This window comes from Pinus tabuliformis, chromosome 6 (assembly GCF_031772625.1).
Source record: "Pinus tabuliformis cultivar Carrire ecotype Pingquan chromosome 6, CPIR1, whole genome shotgun sequence".
Taxonomy (NCBI): Eukaryota; Viridiplantae; Streptophyta; class Pinopsida; order Pinales; family Pinaceae; genus Pinus; species Pinus tabuliformis.
This window is the reverse complement of record NC_142292.1, coordinates 180,179,036-180,196,963: the sequence shown is the minus strand read 5'-3', so window position 1 is coordinate 180,196,963 and position 17,928 is coordinate 180,179,036. Positions and strand designations below refer to the sequence as shown.

General features: G+C 36.0%; 1 protein-coding gene across 2 annotated transcripts; it reads left to right on the top strand.

Annotated features, from left to right (window-relative positions):
- Positions 1–521: 521 nt before the first annotated feature.
- On the top strand, positions 522–15,916 carry LOC149258076 (F-box/LRR-repeat protein 15-like). Of its 2 annotated transcripts, XM_089414639.1 has the most exons (17): positions 522–872; positions 5,980–6,229; positions 6,504–6,636; positions 6,777–6,873; positions 6,985–7,185; positions 7,270–7,540; positions 7,665–7,763; positions 7,854–7,942; positions 8,030–8,129; positions 8,229–8,399; positions 13,074–13,226; positions 13,677–13,837; positions 13,939–14,137; positions 14,270–14,739; positions 14,850–14,913; positions 15,052–15,138; positions 15,268–15,916. In XM_089414639.1, the coding sequence occupies exons 1-17, from the start codon at positions 715–717 to the stop codon at positions 15,337–15,339; spliced, it is 2,775 nt and encodes a 924-aa protein (XP_089270765.1). In that variant the 5' UTR covers positions 522–714; the 3' UTR covers positions 15,340–15,916. The 2 variants fall into 2 exon arrangements, with proteins under 2 accessions (XP_089270765.1, XP_089270769.1); XM_089414643.1 differs by lacking the exons at positions 7,270–7,540; positions 7,665–7,763 and having other exon boundaries at positions 528–872; positions 6,985–7,051; positions 7,902–7,942.
- The last annotated feature ends 2,012 nt before the right edge of the window (positions 15,917–17,928 follow it).

Genomic DNA, 17,928 nt, shown 5'->3' with positions numbered 1-17,928 from the left:
ATAATCTATTTAGCGAGGGGTTTGTCGAGAAGTTGGGAGCATTTATTTTGAAACTTCACAGAAAAAGGACCGAATACATCAAGTAGAGGAAAGAAAGAAAGAAAGAAATTATTTTATGTCCACGAGGTTAAAGATAGCCTATAAAACTCTTTAGCCGCCTAAATATTAAAAATAATTTATTTATTTGTTTCTTTTCTCAAAAAAAATTAAATCCCACCTAATAAATTTGAAATTAAATTAGGTATTGAATTTGATTTTTTACAAATTTCCAACAAATTACTCATCGCCCAGAATTGACGTGTTTTTAGTAAACGCTCAGTCTACACCTTCACGAGGGAAATTTTTTTATAGAATATAAAAAGTTAAATCTTTCCATTTTAAAAATAAAAGAAATAATTCACACCCAGTTGAGGCAGAGCATCAAAAGAAAACATTTGGGGAAAAATGATTGAGAAAGTGCGTTTCAAGTGGATCATATAATAGGAATATAAATAAATATAACCCAACCCAGAGAATGTAGACAGTCAAGTGTCCCATTCCTCGCTTGTTCTTCTCCCACACAGACATTACCATTGACTCGCAGATCTTTTATATGCGGGTCCTTGTGTAGACACTATTTATCTTTGTTTTTATATGTGTAGCCCAACGGCGCTTTGGTGGTGTTAGGAGTCGAATCCCGTGGGTGTTTTACCTTTTAGGACTAGTACATGCTCGATGGCATTAGATGGCTCATTGGAGGAGCAGGAACAACGACAAGAAGCTCACCCTGACGAAGCACTGCTACCATCATCACCATCACATGCAATTTCTGGTACTGAGAACGCGGCCGATGAAGTCCCACTCAAGCACCCCAAGCTCTTCGTCCCATCCCTGTAAGTTCTTTCCGTCAATTCAATCATTCCACCCATAAAATTCCCTTTTCTGGGGTTTCGTTTTTTTCCCAAATCCTAAACCTAGGGCCGAAATAGGTGCTTGGGGATGAAAAAATTCATTTCCCTCTGAGGCGGTTGCAAAACTCTGTGTATGAACTCAATGTAACTGAAAATTGTTGGACGCTTTAGACCTCTGAGGTTTTTGCAATCTCTAGGTTTTAAAAACTATTTATGTTGTTTTGATGCATTGAGGGTTTGCTTGTTGGCTATTATTATGCCCGTTCTGATTCTTTTGGCATGAGAATAGATGTAAGGATCCACTTCTTGGGGCTTACTGAAGATGCCCTTTCAGTTAATTTGAGTCCATGCGGCGTTAAGAATTGGAGTATTGTTTCTTGTATGTGCTGCTTTCCCTGTAATATGTTCTGAGGCATGATTTATTGTTAGACTCCCAGCCGTGTTAATTATGGATGTGTCTGATCATTTGGGTTTTGGTCAAGTGGTGAGTCAAGTGAGCTATCTCCACATAGACTTGGGCTCAATCCGCTAGAAGAACTTGTGGGTGTGTTAATGCAGCTAATTGTTGTCATATCTTGTAGTAGTTCATAGTTAGCTAGTCGTATGCAGTTTGCCCTAGGCAGCGTATCTAAGCCGAAGGTAGAGACCAACCGATAATGATAATAGATTTCTCTGGATGAAGAATAGATAACTGTATGCTGGGTTATGAGTTTGATCTGCTCTATATATGTTTCACATCGGGGGATTGAATCACGAATACTAGTTTGCAGCCAGGAACCCATGTCTGACCAAACCTTGAGGGAAACTCTACGTTATTAATTGGAGCGGACTGATACCAAATTTTTTTATACCTTAAATTTCACTGCAATTCAGTTGGTTATAACTTATAATATATCCCAAGTTGGCATTAGGGGCGATGAGGTTTAGGTTCCGAGTATGTGAAACTTTAAAGTGTTAAATAAATTACTGCCATGTTAATGAAATTGCCACCTGCAAGCCATTAAATTATAACTGCTTGTTTAGTTGAGATCTTTTGTTCCCTTTTTCTCTATAATACTTGTTTGGTTAAGTATATGCTATGATTTGATAGGAATGATGATGTGAATTGCTTAGCTTTTTGTTTTATGCTGTTGTATAATCTGTGCGTACCCTTTTTCTCTATAATACTTGTTTGGTCACGTATATGCGATGATTTGATGGGAATTATGATGTGAACTGTTTAGCTTTTTGTTCCATGCTGTTGTATAATCCATAGTTTTTAAAACCGGCCTAGCTAACCGGTTATCGGTCTAACCGGCTGGTCAGCAGGGCCACCAGTTGGAATCGGCTGAAAAACCCGGTTAAGGAGGCGCTGTGGCAAGAATTTGGCCCTAACCGGTCCTAAATTGGCCAGTTACCTGCCATGCCCACAGAGGACCCATAGTGCGGCTTTTCCAAGGTAGTTTAGGGGTTTGAGGGAAATTAAAGGTGCTTTCCCTCCAAAAACACCCTCTCCAAGCCTTTAAGGAACAAAAACGGTTAAATGATCTTGTTTTCGTGTAATACAACCTTCGTTTGAGGAGGAACCAAATGATGAACAAAGCACCCGCGTTGGATGATATTGATCCAACATCGGAATGGGTGGAGGAGACCGAAGATCCTGTGTTTGAGGCTGATTTTGATATCGACATGGCTTTAGCGGGGGATGAAGCAGATTTTGTGGTGGCATCAGAACCAGGATCAGTAGCGGCATCAAGGAAAGGCAAAGAACCAATGGAAGGCACTAGTTGTGCAGGGCGACAAACTCGTGCTTCCATTAGGTCCATTTCTATTGTTATTGGTGGCATTCCTACTGAGGTTGCAGATCAGGCTGAGACATTCTCAGACTCTGAACCAGATGATGTTTATGTAGCTCCTGATGATGATCCTGTGGCTAGTGGTGGTGATGAACTTGATGATTGATCATGTGTACACTGTAGACTTGTAGTAGGCCAATGGCCTCATAGCTTGCAGCATTGTTTTGGACTTTATAGGCCATTTAGAGCCTCATTGCTTATGCATTTTGCTATTTTGTCGCTGATATGTATTGCACTTGGTGCCATTTCAATATATTCACCTTTACATGGTATATAAATGAGCAAACTTTGCATATTTTGTTTCCATTGGCTTGGAATCATGGTTTTAAATCTTAAAAATAGCTTTGTTTCATTAAAAATTAATTATTTAATGTATTTTTCTAAAACCGGTCCGTTTAGACCAAACCAGTCCCGGTTAGACCGGTTCCAGTCGGTAAACCGGTTCATTAGGTGGACCGGTCCGGTCACCGGTTCTGGTTTTAAAAACATTGGACTACTATAAATTGTGTGTTTGGTGACTTATAACGAGATGTCCCTGTGAATCAATATTTTACCTTTTTTTGGTAAATTGCCATCTGCTAACTATCAGATCACAGTCACGTTGCCCACTAACTATTGGGTGGCAGCTGAGCTTATTGTTGCTTTACTGCGTTGGAGTGAATTATTCTACGATCCATATTTCCTGTCAGTCTGAAGTTCTATAGCCAAGATGAGTTGTTTTGACCTTGTAACACTGATTCATAATAGCTATTATCAGGACCAGATTACATTGTATCATGAATATAAAAAGAATACGGATATATAAGATGCATTATATGCCAAATAATACATCGCATATTACCTGTCTATTGCTGTTGAGTCAAGACTCAAAATTGAATAGAAAATACAAAATTTCAAAATTGCATCAAATGTATTTCATGATCCACCTACAATCTATTATCATTTCCCTGTGCCCCTTTTATTGGTGAAGGTAAGGGGTCTTCCTCGAGTGGTGGAAGAATTGGTGTGGGATTTGAATGTTTGGTGGTGGGTGTAGCCTTGTAGGTACTGAGGCTGGCAGCTTACTCTCCACTGGCTCTCCTCTAATGGTTATGTTGGGAATTTCTTTGTTGGCACCTGCTCCTCGTATCCTCCATATTTACCGTCCAAAATACTTTTTCACAACAGGTCACTCAGTGTCCATTGCCCAATCAGCCATGAGCAAATTGTGTCCGCGTCATCTGTCTAACTGCTTCTCCACAGTGAGATTGCACTACATGTCTAGCTCTGGCTCAACACTTGAATGCCAAATTTTTGTAATTGTGGTGTTTTTTCACTAAACGTCTATACAAAATGAGAAAAAGAGACAAGAAGTAAATGACACCAAATAGTAAAAAACAAATTAAACAAAACAAAAAAGATATCGAAGCTTGTCATTAAAAACTACATTGGCTAAATCCAAGCTATCTTGCTAAAACTAAGATATCGAAGCTTGCTTGTATTATCGTGTCAAATCCAAATAAATGAATAACCGTCCTATACATCTCCTTCTGTTTCTATATCATTATGAACTCATCTATACATGTACCGACCTCTGCATACATGTAAGGACTCCTCCATGAACCTCACCATCGAAATTAAAATCACATTAGGAAAAAATGCAGGATTGAGGTAGAGTCCTGCTGCATGATTCAGACGATGGAGTAATTTGTTTTTTTGTTCATCATTCAAATGATAGCTCTTTTATACATCTCCATCAGACATCTGTTTCTATACCAGCATAGATCCATCTTAATCACGGATCTAACGTTAGCCGAGAGGGGTCAAATTTCTTCAGGTGCAAACTTATTTTAGAGTGTAGAAAAACAATGTGTAATTTTTTATTGTTTAAATTGTATTTTTAAATGTTACAAAGATTACATAACATGTGCATTGAGCTATTTTATCAGCGCACATTAAACTGGTTTTCTTGTTATTAAGATATTTTTAAATATGCAATGTACATCAATATTAATTCATATTAAAATATTTTGTTCATAACCTATATTAGATATTTTGTTTTATACAACATCAAAATATTTTGTTTTAACCATTTTTTCTATATATAAAAATATATGAAGTTGATATCATGTATTAAAATATTTTTGAAAAGTATAAGATTTAAACATATATATATATATATATATATATATATATATATACTTCTAATTACTTCACAGAACATATTAGGTCATATGGACAAGTTGACAACTAATTAAATATGCATATCTTATTTTTATTTTTATTTTTATTATAGCTGACATTTCTTTTCTATTTAGAGAATATTTTATTTTATTTTAAGACGGACAGACAGACGGACGGACATACGTACACGTCGCCTTCACACTGGGCTGTAGAATAAGCCTCTTGGCTCAATCATTGTGCACCCATCTATTTTTGCACCAACCTCAGAATACATGTAAGGCTTGTTCTTTCAATCTCACCATCGAAATTAAAATCACAGGAGTAAAAAATGCAGGATTAAGGCATAACCCTGCTGCATGATTAGGACGATGGAGTAATTTGTTCCCTTGTTCATCATTCAAATGCGAGATCATGTGTCTCACATATTCCATTGCACTCTTATCCTCATTAAGAATGGATAGCTTCTTTGACCCTATCCATGGCCTCATACAGGTAGCCCATTGTGAGATTAATGTCATCAACCAAGTGAAAAGCCTTTGTCAGGTTCACTAATTTTTCATACCTCCTGTGCCCCTTCCCAGAAACAATCCCGGTACAATGTTTAACAATAATCTGCCCTTCCGGCTTATTGATAGGCTTGCAACCCACTCATTAGAAGAACTTCATCTTCTACACACAAGCCAGGAGTGGTTGAAGAGATATGAAGCTGGCAGTGAAGCGTGTGATGGTGCACTGCAAGATGCACCAGCTTTCTATATCCTGTGAATTTTCTCATTAGTTTTTGATAAAGTGAATATTTCCGATATCTTAGAGCACCAAATGGACACAATGGGCAGCACATGGGGATATTTTATGTTGTAAGGATAATTTCTAGGAGATATTTTTATACTTGAAATTAGTGTATTTATTGCAATAATTTTGATATATCATCGACAAATGCAATTATGATCGGGACATTGAGATATGTGTATTAATATGGAGCATTATTTTAGGTGTTAATGGAGCACCATGGTTAAATTATAGATTGTCGTTGTCCTTGAATGCATCTAGTATTTTTTGCTAGGCATTTGACACCAGTTTATTATTCTCAGGGAAATGAACTGCATGACTTCGGGCTCTTCAACTGCCATGGAACAGTACTCATCTACGAATTTGGAATACGAATCATCTCGAAACTTGGAACATGGCTTATCTCAAAACCTGCCACCTAGGGTACTTCAGCCCTCAGAATCTACGGAGTCACTGAATACAGGAGATGACAATGAAGGGGATCACAGTGGCCGTGATAATATTAATCATCATGAAGTAAAATTGGACCTTACTGATGATTTAATTCACATGGTATGTATGCATATGAAGGTTTAGTTCTCATCTGTTTACTCTTTTTGGCCTTCTTGAATTTGTTTAGAATCTGCCTCTGCAGTGATTTAATCATCTGCGTGCATTAGCTGTTTTGTCATTCAAAATAACCTTTCAGGGGCTCTTATGCATGTTATATAGCTGATTTTAAATTAGTATCAAATGTTTTCTTTTCGGAATTTCCTTTGGAATGGTTCATTTTGGTATATACTAGTTCCTACTTAGTATATAACTAAATTGTAAATTATTATCGCAGGTCTTCTCTTTTCTAGACCATAAAACGCTGTGTACAACTGGTCTAGTATGCAGGCAGTGGCATGCTGCCAGTGTTCATGAAGACTTCTGGAGATGTTTGAATTTTGAGAATTGTCGAATTACTGCAGAGCAAGGTACTTGCCAATTACCTTAATGACGTCTAAGTTGTTTTGTACTGGAAGCAGATTGTGAATGTTACTGAATGTGCGTGTGACCTATATTTTTTGTTTCATGGTTCTATATTTCTACAATGATTTACTTTGTATCTGGACAGTTGTTAAATTGTGTCGTAGGTATACAAGGGCTGTAGAACTGCATCTTCCAGGTTCTCTTTTGGATATTCCTGTCCGTGAAGCATTACGTACTCTTAGGTGAGGTTGCTTATTTTAAAGTTATTTTCGTCCCATTCTTCATGTACTCAGTATCGTGATCAAAGATGCGCCCCGTGTCTATTTCTCCTCACATAATTCCTTGATATGCAGGAGTCTTGAGGTATTAACTATAGACCGTGGAACTTTAAGTGACGCATTTTTCAGCTTATTGGCCGATTTTCCTGTGTTGAACCGGTTGGTAATCACTGAAGCTGCTTTGGAGAGAGGCGGTACTCAAGAGATACACATTCATCATGAGTCTTTGCGTTATCTTGAGGTTATGCGATGTCGAGCACTTCGAATCTCTGTCAGGTATATTTGACATCAGTTTTGTAGATGTTTGTCCAGGAGCTACAAGAATAATGTAAAAAGAGAGATATTATGAATAATGTGCAGTTGTTCTCTGCTGGAAACCTTGTCGCTTAAGCGCTCAAGCATTTCATCTGCCATATTGTCATGCCCTCTTCTTCGAGAGCTTGATGTATCTTCATGCCATAAGCTTTCAGATCCAGGAGTTCGTGGTGCAGCTATATCATGTCCATTATTACAGTCCTTGGATATTTCCAATTGCTCTTATGTTAGTGATGATACACTCAGAGAAATTGCAGCTGCTTGTACAGATATCCGTTTTCTTGATGCGTCCCACTGTCCAAATATTTCACTAGAGGTTCTGTTATGACTCTCTTTAATAAACAAAGTTACTAAGGATGTGTACACACTTGATCATAATTTTTCTCTTAAATCTTTTTTTTATGATGTTTTACTAAATGAGTCTCTCATTTGATCTTAAGGCTGTGAGAATGCCAAGGCTTGTTGATCTGAGGATTCATAATTGTGAAGGAATCAATGCTACGTCCATGGCTGCTTTATCCCAGTGTTTTTTTCTTGAGGTGGGTTTTAAAATTTTCATAATTAACACTGGACGATTGATAAATTATAGTTTGCATATATATTTATTCCTTTTCTTGGTTTATTTTTAGGCACTTCAACTTGATTTCTGCTGGTTGTTAACTTCTGTCACACTGGATCTTCCAAGGCTTCGACACATAAGTCTAGTAAATTGCCGCAAGTAAGTAAATTTTATGTCAAGTCAAGACATTTTTTGGAATATCATAGGTTTTTATTCCATTGATTTACTATGCTTTTTTGCATGCAGGATTGTTGAATTAAACTTGTCTAGTCCAGCTTTGGTATCTATAAATGTCACAAGTTGTCCAATTCTCAATCGAGTTGACATTACCTCAACTGCACTTGAGGTTTGCTTGGAGGGATGGGCTTCTTGCAAACGATTGTATGTTTTATTTTGTTTCTTGATTTGCAATTTAATAAAATTGTGGCTTTATTGGTATATGCAGAAATTGGTCCTCCAGAAGCAGCAGAGTTTGACAACTATAACTTTACAATGCCTTCATTTGTCTGAAGTTGATTTGACAGAGTGTGAATCATTGACTAACTCAATTTGTGAGGTTTTCAGTGTGGGTGGTGGTTGTCCGATGCTCAATACCCTTATTCTTGATAGTTGTGAGGTGTGTTTAGTTCTTGAAGGCATGCCTGCTCAGTAGATACCATCTTTTATCTGTGCATTTCCTATTTTGGTATTTGTTTAGCCCTTCGATTTATGCAGTTATCAGACATGAAAGGTCAGATAGGAAATGTAAGGCAGTATGTTTAAAAATTAGGTTTACATAACTGTAGGATTTTGTTTTTCTTCTGAAGTTGATATGGCAAATCTCCCCTATTGTGGCAAATCTTTTTATTTAGGATTTTGAGGCTATAGCCCTTGCTTCTGCTCCTTTCTGACCTAAGCTTTGTAAAAGGTATGTTGACGATACCTTTATCATTTGGCCCCATGGTCGTAAAAGGATTGAAATCTTTAAGCAGCATCTTAATAACCAATCAGAATTTATTAAATTCACTATGGAGATCGACGTTGATGGCAACATTCCCTTTCTTGATGTCCTCATCACCAAGCAGGAGGTTGGCTCCGGCTCCCATCAAATTTTTCGCAAGAGGACTCACACCAAGCAATATCTCCATGCCAATTCTTATCATCACAAGACCCAGAAATTCGGTGTTTTAAACTCCCTTGCTACTAGAGCCCTTAGGATTTCTGATGATCTTCATATGAGTGATGAGAAAACTCATCTTTTAGAGGTTTTCATGAACATTGGTGATAGAAAGCCTCAAGGCTTGAAAGCCTTCCAAAAAGCAGCAAAAGGACCTAGAGCTAAGGTTGATCCCAACAATCCTATTACCACTGTTCATATTCCTTTTATTCAAAGAACCTCTAACAAGTTGGCTTGTATCCTTAAGAAGAGTAATATCTTTGCGATCTTTAAGCCGCTTAATATTATTTGTCTTCCCTCAGGTTTGTCAAGGACCAGATTGACCCCTTTAACACTAAGGAGGTTTACACCATTGCGTTATTGTGGGAAGCCTTATATAGGTGAGACAAGTCGTTCTATCAAGCACAGAGTTCAGGAACATGCTGTGGACATTAGGCATATTCGCTCTCGTTCTTCGGCTCTTGCTTAGCATTCAACAAAAACTAAGAATCACATTTGTATTGAGGATGCTTTGGTCCTTGCTAAGATTTCTCATTATCACCACAAAAAGTTCAGGGAAGTCATTGAGATAGAGAAACGGCCTGCCAACAATCTTAATAGAGATTACGGCTGGAGAATCAGTAAAAATTGGATCCCTGCTCTCTCTCCTCTAGACATTCTTCTCCTTAATTTGATTTCGATTTATTCTTTTATTTTTAGCTCTGGTTAATTTATTTTATCCCTGGCTAATTTTTAATTTTTATTTGTTCTATCTAGTCATAATATTTTATTTTATTTATAACATTATTAGTATTATTTATATTTCATTTGGCTTAATTTTTGCTCTTTTATGATAATTTTATTTATTTTTACTTATGATAACAGTACCACAAGGTGTATATATATATATATATATATTTCTTTAAATTATTTTTCCTTGACTTAATTTATTTAAAAGCTTTTAAGAACTTTTAAAACATTATATATTTAGTCCTGGTCTTGACCATTGCTTTTAGATTTCATTTAACTTAATTTATTTAATATCTTTCTATTTATTGATAACATTTTAATATATTATATATTTATTTCTAGTTATTTTTGGTCTTTATTTTAGTAATATAAATCTTTATATATTTATAATGTTTAATACTATTTAATATTATTTGACTTTTATTTGTATTTATTTTATTATATGGAATTTTTATTTTTAAATAATATATTTTTATAACATTTTTATTTTATTTATAATAATTTTATTTACTTTTTAATGGGCTATAATATTGTTTTTATTTTTATTTTATTTATTTCTAGTATTAGATATTTGTTTTTGTAAGTCCATGGTCTATTCATTAATCAAAAAAGGAGTACATAGATAACAGAAAAGCAACTGGTCTCACCCCAAAAAAGGAGTACATAGATAACAAAAAAGCAACTAGGCTCACCCCGACCAGGTTTGTCGACCAATGCTTGCTGGGCATTGCATACAATCAAAAAGAGACTAAAGGGAGCAGTGCAGAGCCTGAAAGATAAAAAGTACTAGAATACAACCAAAATAACTTTTCACCATGCTTAATCATCAGAAGGAGCGAAAGCTGGATTGTCTGTCCCGGTCCCTAGAGGGGGAGGAGGGTGATACGAACATCTAACATGCTGCTCGAAGTGAGCTAGCCATGTTTCCAACTTGTCTACTTTTTCAGCAAGAAGATTTTACCCCCGCCAAACCACCACCACTCTTTCACGAACGTGACATTGAAAATAATGCAGTTGATTAAGCATCCCCATCACAGCTTCATGCTCCTCCTTGTGGGTCATATCCTATGCCTCCAGAAAATCCTGCAGAAATTGAACCAAATTCCGTTGAGCTGTGGAATGACTAGGAGGGCCAGCTATCTCACATCCAGCCTTAGTATTTAGATATTTAGTCATGGTCTTTTTTGACCATTATATTTACATTTCATTTAAATTAATTTATATTAAATTAATATCTTTTTATTTTTTGTAATGTATCATATATTTCCTTATTTTCACCCTTGTTAACTTTATTTTTATATAATTTCACCCTTGATAACTTTATTTTTATATAAACGATTTATATAATTATAATGATTACATAACTGTTTATATTTCTATAATATTTATTAATATTTAATTATTGACACCTAATTTTTGTATTTATTAATATTGATTTTTTTCTTTTATTCTATTTTATTATATTATTATGATCTTATATAATAATCTCTATTATATTTGTTATTTTTTGCCTAACAGTTAATTTTTTTTTGACTTTTGACCTATTAGACTCTTTCTTCCCCTTTTTATACTCCTGTTGGATCAGATTCTCTTCATCTTTTCGTCCCGATGATGAACCATAATAGTTGGTTCAAAACAATGTTCCAACAAGACTCCGTGACGGGGAGACTCGAGTGCAGGGAGACGCACAAAGGGGATGTGTGGGAGTACCCTCAAATTTTAGGGAAATTTAAGGGGGACGGGGGGGACGTCGGGGTATATAATTTTTTTCCTTTTTAATATATATATATATATATATATATATATCAAATTCATATACTATAATGAAAGCATAAATACAATAATACATACATATTTGAATTAAATAATGAAATGCATTGATCCATACTCATCATTCTTACTAATACATACATGATTCATCCATAGACCACAAGATTCAATAATGAAATACTTTGATCCATGTTCATTATTCATTATTCACCATTCTAGAATCTACATTGATTTAAAAATTAAATTCATCATTCTATATTCTAAATTGATTTAAAATTTAAATTCATCATTCATCATTCTAGAATCTAATTAGTACTAAGAAAAATAGACTAATATATATTGAAATCTAAAGTCTGGAATGGTAAATTGATATAGATAAAACTCAAAAAACAGTGGAGTGATGACTCTAAAAGTCACTCTAAAATACACAGAGGGCTTGGTGCGCTTGATTAAATACTAATTCCATACCCTTGTACATGACAAAATGCAATGGAAACATTGCAATCCTGAATTCCTGAAAAACTGTTAAGTCTGTTGGATTTTGAGTGAGATCTAAAATTCTACTTTCTCCATATGAAATCCAATGAGGTCGGAACCACTCTCAAAACATCCCGAGTCATTTCATAGCTAAAACTCAAAAAACAGTGGAGTGATGACTCTAAAAGTCACTCTAAAATACGAGGGCTTGGTGCGCTTGATTAAATACTAATTCCATTCCCTTGTACATGACAAAGTGCAATGGAAACATTGCAATCCATCGAATTCTGAATTCCTGAAAAATTGTTAAGTCTGCTGGATTTTGAGTGAGATCTAAAATTCTACTTTTTCCATATGAAATCCAATGAGGTCAGAACCACTCTCAAAACATCCCGAGTGATTTCATGGCAATGTTTAAAATTTAAGTAAAAGGACCATGAATTGCATAGCATTTAGTAGGGAATTATGGTCAAATACTAGGTTTTCCCTGTCACAAATCATTGTTTACAAGCAAATTTAAGGGGGGACGCCTGGGTCCATTTTGAGGGGGGACACCCAGACGTCCCCCTTTTGGGGAGTCGCGTCCCCCATGCGTCCCCCACACTGGGGAAATGTTCCCCCCTGCGTCTCCCCAAAAGGGGGACATAGGAACCGTTTCCCCAGACGTCCCCCCATCCCAGGTGCGTGGGGTGCGAGGGGTGCGCGCACCCGACCTTGGGGGACACGTCCCCGTGGAACACTAACTTCGAAATGTGTCAGTGACCAATACTTATATGTGATGGATCTGGGAGACAAATATCTAAATAATTTTAATTTTTACTCACAAAAGCCTCCATTCAAATATGATATGGTTTTCTTAATTGTGAAAATCAATGAATAAATTGAGGTCAATTTTTAAGAGTCAATAATGAGTCATTGGCCTAATACAATAATTTTGAAATTGGTAATTTTGTGCATGGACCTCTTACCAAGTAATTTACTGTCATTTAATTTAAGTAATTCTCTGTAGGGTTCTGTAATTTGCAGATAGTTGGTTTGGGAAATAGGATTTTGATGCAATAGACTTTTGAAAAATTTCAACGGCGTGCAATCTTTGTAATTTATAATGATTTTTAGTTTGCTAATTAGGATTATTCTATTTGTTGTATGTTTTTGTAGAGCCTCTCAAATGTGAACTTAAACAGCGTATCATTGCACATTCTCTCCCTTACTGGTTGTCGTGGAGTGACTAACCTTCAACTAGCATGTCCAAGCCTGCAGAAAATCTGTCTAGATGGCTGTGATCACCTGGAGAGAGCCTCATTTTCCCCTGTAAGTTGTTTTCTGTGTTTTTCCTATATTCTATCAATATGATGCACTGTGTGCTTTGCTTAATTGTGTCCATTGATTAATAATTTATTATCTTTGTTTTTCCTTCTTTTCAGTAGAAGTATTAGTCATGTTTGTTATCAAGCTTATCTGTTTTGAAGGATGTTAATTATTTGAATGGTAAAACATGACTTATGTTTAATTATTCGGTATAATGACCATTAAAAATAAGTCTGCTTTGTCTTTCAAATAATTAACATCCTTCAAAACAGATAAGCTTGATAACAAACATGACTAATACTTCTACGGAAAAGAAGGAAAAACAAAGATAATTTAGCAACGTAAATAATTAATTATGAATTATTCAGTATAATAACTATTAATAACTAAAAGACAAGGTGACTGCCTCTTATTTTATTTGGTATGCTAAAGACTAGAGTATTATCATTGCAGGTTGGGCTTTGCTCACTTAATCTAGGAATATGTCCCCATTTGACTGAACTTGAGATTATAGCACCTCAAATGACATCATTGGAGCTGAAAGGATGTGGTGTTCTGTCTCAGGCAGATATTGATTGTCCACAGCTGCACTCACTTGATGCCTCTTTCTGCAGGTTTTCTTAAAAATTCTTTATGGTCATGCTCCGGTAACTACATATATTAAGCCTTTTGTTAATTATGAAGTCCATATTTATAAATTTTGTTGACATTGTAGCTTGCTTAATGATGATTGCTTGGCTGCTGCAACTGCTGCATGTCCTTCCATTGAGTTGTTGGTTTTGATGTCGTGCACCTCAATTGGGCCAGAGGGGCTGTTGGCTCTACAGAGACTCTCCAATTTGACACTTTTAGATCTGTCTTACACATTCTTGACGAATTTACAGCCAATCATTGATTCTTGTCCCCAACTAAAGGTTTACTTCAGAGACTTAAAGTTAACACTGCTAGTTTTTTTTGTATAGATTCTTGGAAATTTGCCAACCTATCATTGAGTACCCTTTTGTCACAAAATTTAACAACCTTTTGCTCTCTTGCATATTCATCAGGTTTTGAAGCTTCAGGCTTGCAAATATCTTGAGAATTCGGCATTGATTCCACTCCACAGGGGAAGAGCACTTCCGAAGCTCTGTGAGTTGGATTTATCCTATGGCACTCTTAGCCAATCTGCAATTGAAGAACTTTTGGCATGGTGTCCACATCTCACCCATCTGAGTTTGAATGGATGTGTTAATATGCATGACCTTGATTGGAGATTCCAGGCTAGCCATTCTTACAGTGATTCAGAACTACATAGGAAACAAAATAAGTCTGATTTGAGGGATGACCAGATCCATGTGGAAGGAAGCCCAAAGCGGTCACTTCAACATCTCAATTGTGTAGGCTGTGCTAACATTAAAAAGATTGTAATTCCTGCTTCAGCTTACTGTATGAGCCTGTCTTCTTTGAACTTGTCTCTTTCTGCCAATATCCAGGAAGTGAATTTGGCCTGTTTAAATCTAGCAACATTGAATTTAAGGTAAGTTTCATTATATTTTAATCATAGATTCACTTAAATTTCAAATGTACTTGGAGAGGTTTCATTTCTGGGAGACAAAAGAATGGCTCATGAGTGAATTTTTGCTTCAGCAACTGCATTGCTTTGGAGATACTCAAGCTAGATTGCCCTCGCTTGACAAGTCTGTTGCTTCAAGTATGTGCTTTTAAGTTTTTTCCAAAGATGTAGTTTGATTCAATTACTTAATGTCTTGTCATTGCTGAAGATCATTTTGAATCTTTATGGTTAAGTTGTGTCACATATTTGTATCATGTTGCACTTTTCTTAATCCAGGCATGTGGCATTGGAGAACAAGAATTAGAGTGTACAATTCAGTCATGTAACTTACTTGAAACTCTTGATGTCCGCTCTTGCCCAAAGGTGAGTACTTTGATCATTGATGCTAGGAAATTTGCATTTATTTGGTTGGCCGTTGATGCAATCCCTATTTTGAAAGGACGATCTTCTTTTGGTGTTGTTATTACTAACAGTTTCTCCTGTGTGCAAAAGGTATCCTCAACAAGCATTGCCAAGTTGCGTTTGATATCTCCTGATTTGAAACGGATTTTCAGCAGTTTTTGAATATGGTACCTGGGCCTGCACATTTGATGGAAAAGCTTATGAATTGTTGAGTTTCACTTGGTTTGGATATAAGCAGCAGATGTAGCAAGTCATCACTGTAACATGCTATTTTAACTATAAATTCAGTAATGGTGTCCGAGTTGGAGTTTTTTTGTCTAGGTATCTACGAATTGTGTACATAGGAATGGCAGAATTTTGGTGTGCTAAGACTGCCTGTTCCATGTTCAGGGATTATTTTTCAGAAGTCATTATAGTTTGTTTCTTCCAAAGTCAGTATATTCATATTTTATGATGTTAGTATGCTTGGCGTTGTTGAGATGTGCCTTGAGTTGTTGAGATGTACAGCAGTCGGTGAAACTTGAAAGTATCAGGTAGTTTCAGTTTCAGAATTTTATTTCTGTTCTTCATATCCATATATAATTTTGGTGGCTCAATGCAGATTAGCATGTTAAAGATACTACTTATCGAGCTTAATCTCTTGTGCTATCCATTGTTCTTGTCCAACCTCTTGTGGAGAACCATGTAAAGACAAATTGTAGTAGCATTTTTCGAAGATTGTGGCAGAGGCTTATTTATATACTGTTGAGTAGAGAGAACTTATTTTGCATCAATTATAATTTTCGTGATTCTTATGTTCTTTTATAATGTTTTTCTTTATATATCAAGTACCCTTCTCAACTTCTACACCTTTTAAAATGTCTATCTATATATCAAATTAGACATTGTTCTGCATTTATCTGGTTTCGAATTTCAATAATTTATTCCTCTGCCACTGATCCCTGAGACAGTATGGATGTTCATTGTTTCCTTGTTTTGAAGACTTTAAAGTTTTAACTTCAATGTTTCTCTTGAAGACTGACGTGGATGTATAGTTAGATCGAAGAAGACCAAACTGGAGCATAGAAAAGGATTTCCATATAAATGTTTACTGCTGAAACTTTAATCTTCATTGCTAACATGGGCTACTGCCTTTACTAGTGCTTTTAAATCTGTTGCCCTCAGATATAGCGCAATGTTCAGGACCGACACTGACCTTGGTTGTTGCCAATACACGCGGTTCACGCTGCTTTCGTTTGGTACTACCTCTAATAAAGCAATGAATTGTGTGGACTTGTATTGTGCAGGAAGTTGGTATTTTAACACAAAGATCGAGCTTGTACTTACTAGTTGTTTACTGTTTGGGGGTCAATCGTTTGGCTATTTCAAGGTGATTTACCATGAAATGCTATATTTATGGGATGGAAAGTTGTCAATTTAGATGTTCTTAACCTCAGGTTCTTCACATTAGTTATATTTTATTAGAGTTGCAATGGTTATTCTCTGTTAAAAATTCAGCGGTTGGCTGGTAATAGTGCTATATCCTTTGTTCATGGTGAGAAGTAACACTTCTTTTCTCATTTGGTAAATGCTTTTTGGTTTTTTGTGCGGAGATATTTTTTCATACATACTTCCTGTCAACATGAGCAAGTGGATTTGTGAAAGCAATCATTGGGCTAAGTTTTGCTGCAACTTAGGGGAATTTATACTGCCAAATCACCCTTGGCTTGCACCTGAGCCAAACCACTTGTGGTCCACTTACATGTGTAGCTGCTGGTGTATGAGGGTGGAACATTACTTTAAGGGGCTTTGGATCTTCGTGTGGGGCATAACACCTCTCCTTTTTGACCAACTAACAGAGAGGCCCTGTTGACTGTAGTAATGTCTAAATGGATAATGCTGTAAGACTCAATTGTATGGATCTAGTTTCCTAGTTTAGTGCACAATCGTTTTGTGCATGGTAGCATATACACAAATATTTGTAAGTTTTTTAAAGGCTTTTAGTTTTCCAACCTCATCAGTGGATAATACTTCAATAATACTAGGCAGCCCAAACCCATCTACCCTGGTTTGAGTTGCACCTTTGACGTTGTCTTAATGGAAACATGCAAAAAGCTTTTTAGTTTTCCCACAGCATCGGTGGATAGTACTTCAATAATTATTATGTTGCACAAACCCATCTACCCTGGTTTGAGATGCACCTTTGACGTTGTTTTAATGAAGGTTGCATAGTTTGAGTTCCAACACTTGCAAGATATGCACCCTTGAGCTTTGCAATTTGATATGTACAGACTTGAGCTTCACAACCTCAGGTGATATATCATCTGCATTTTTAGATGGCCGTGTTAGTGACCATATTCAATGTGTCTCATACATTGCAAATATTTAATGCTCCATACATGCACACATAAGAGGTGTTGATGGATACCTCCAACACCCTTGTAGAGAATGCACTTTTCTCTTCATTTGTAATATTCTCTTCATGCAAATATTTTACATTTATAATATTTGGATGCTGATGCATGTCTAAACAATAGAAAACAGGTATTTTTTTTGTTCCCTTTTTTTAAGACAAGATTGCATCTCTTATCACTATATGGTTTTGAAGAGGATCCTTTTGATCAAAATGTAATAGGAGTGTTTTCCTCCTAAATAGATATAAATAAGTTGTCTCATAAACAATTCTAAAATGCAATTTCCGAGGTAATGAACTTTGTTTCATTTGTGCGTACAAGAAGATGATCTGTAAAGGATGTAACTGTTCACTTTACT

Bases quoted from the DNA above. Each gene is read 5' to 3' on its own strand.
- LOC149258076 (XM_089414639.1), top strand. From the start codon at position 715: ATGGCATTAGATGGCTCATTGGAGGAGCAGGAACAACGACAAGAAGCT. The intron at 6,874-6,984 runs GTGAGGTTGCTT...CTTGATATGCAG, and splicing joins GAAGCATTACGTACTCTTAG to GAGTCTTGAGGTATTAACTA. The intron at 8,400-13,073 runs GTGTGTTTAGTT...ATGTTTTTGTAG, and splicing joins TTATTCTTGATAGTTGTGAG to AGCCTCTCAAATGTGAACTT.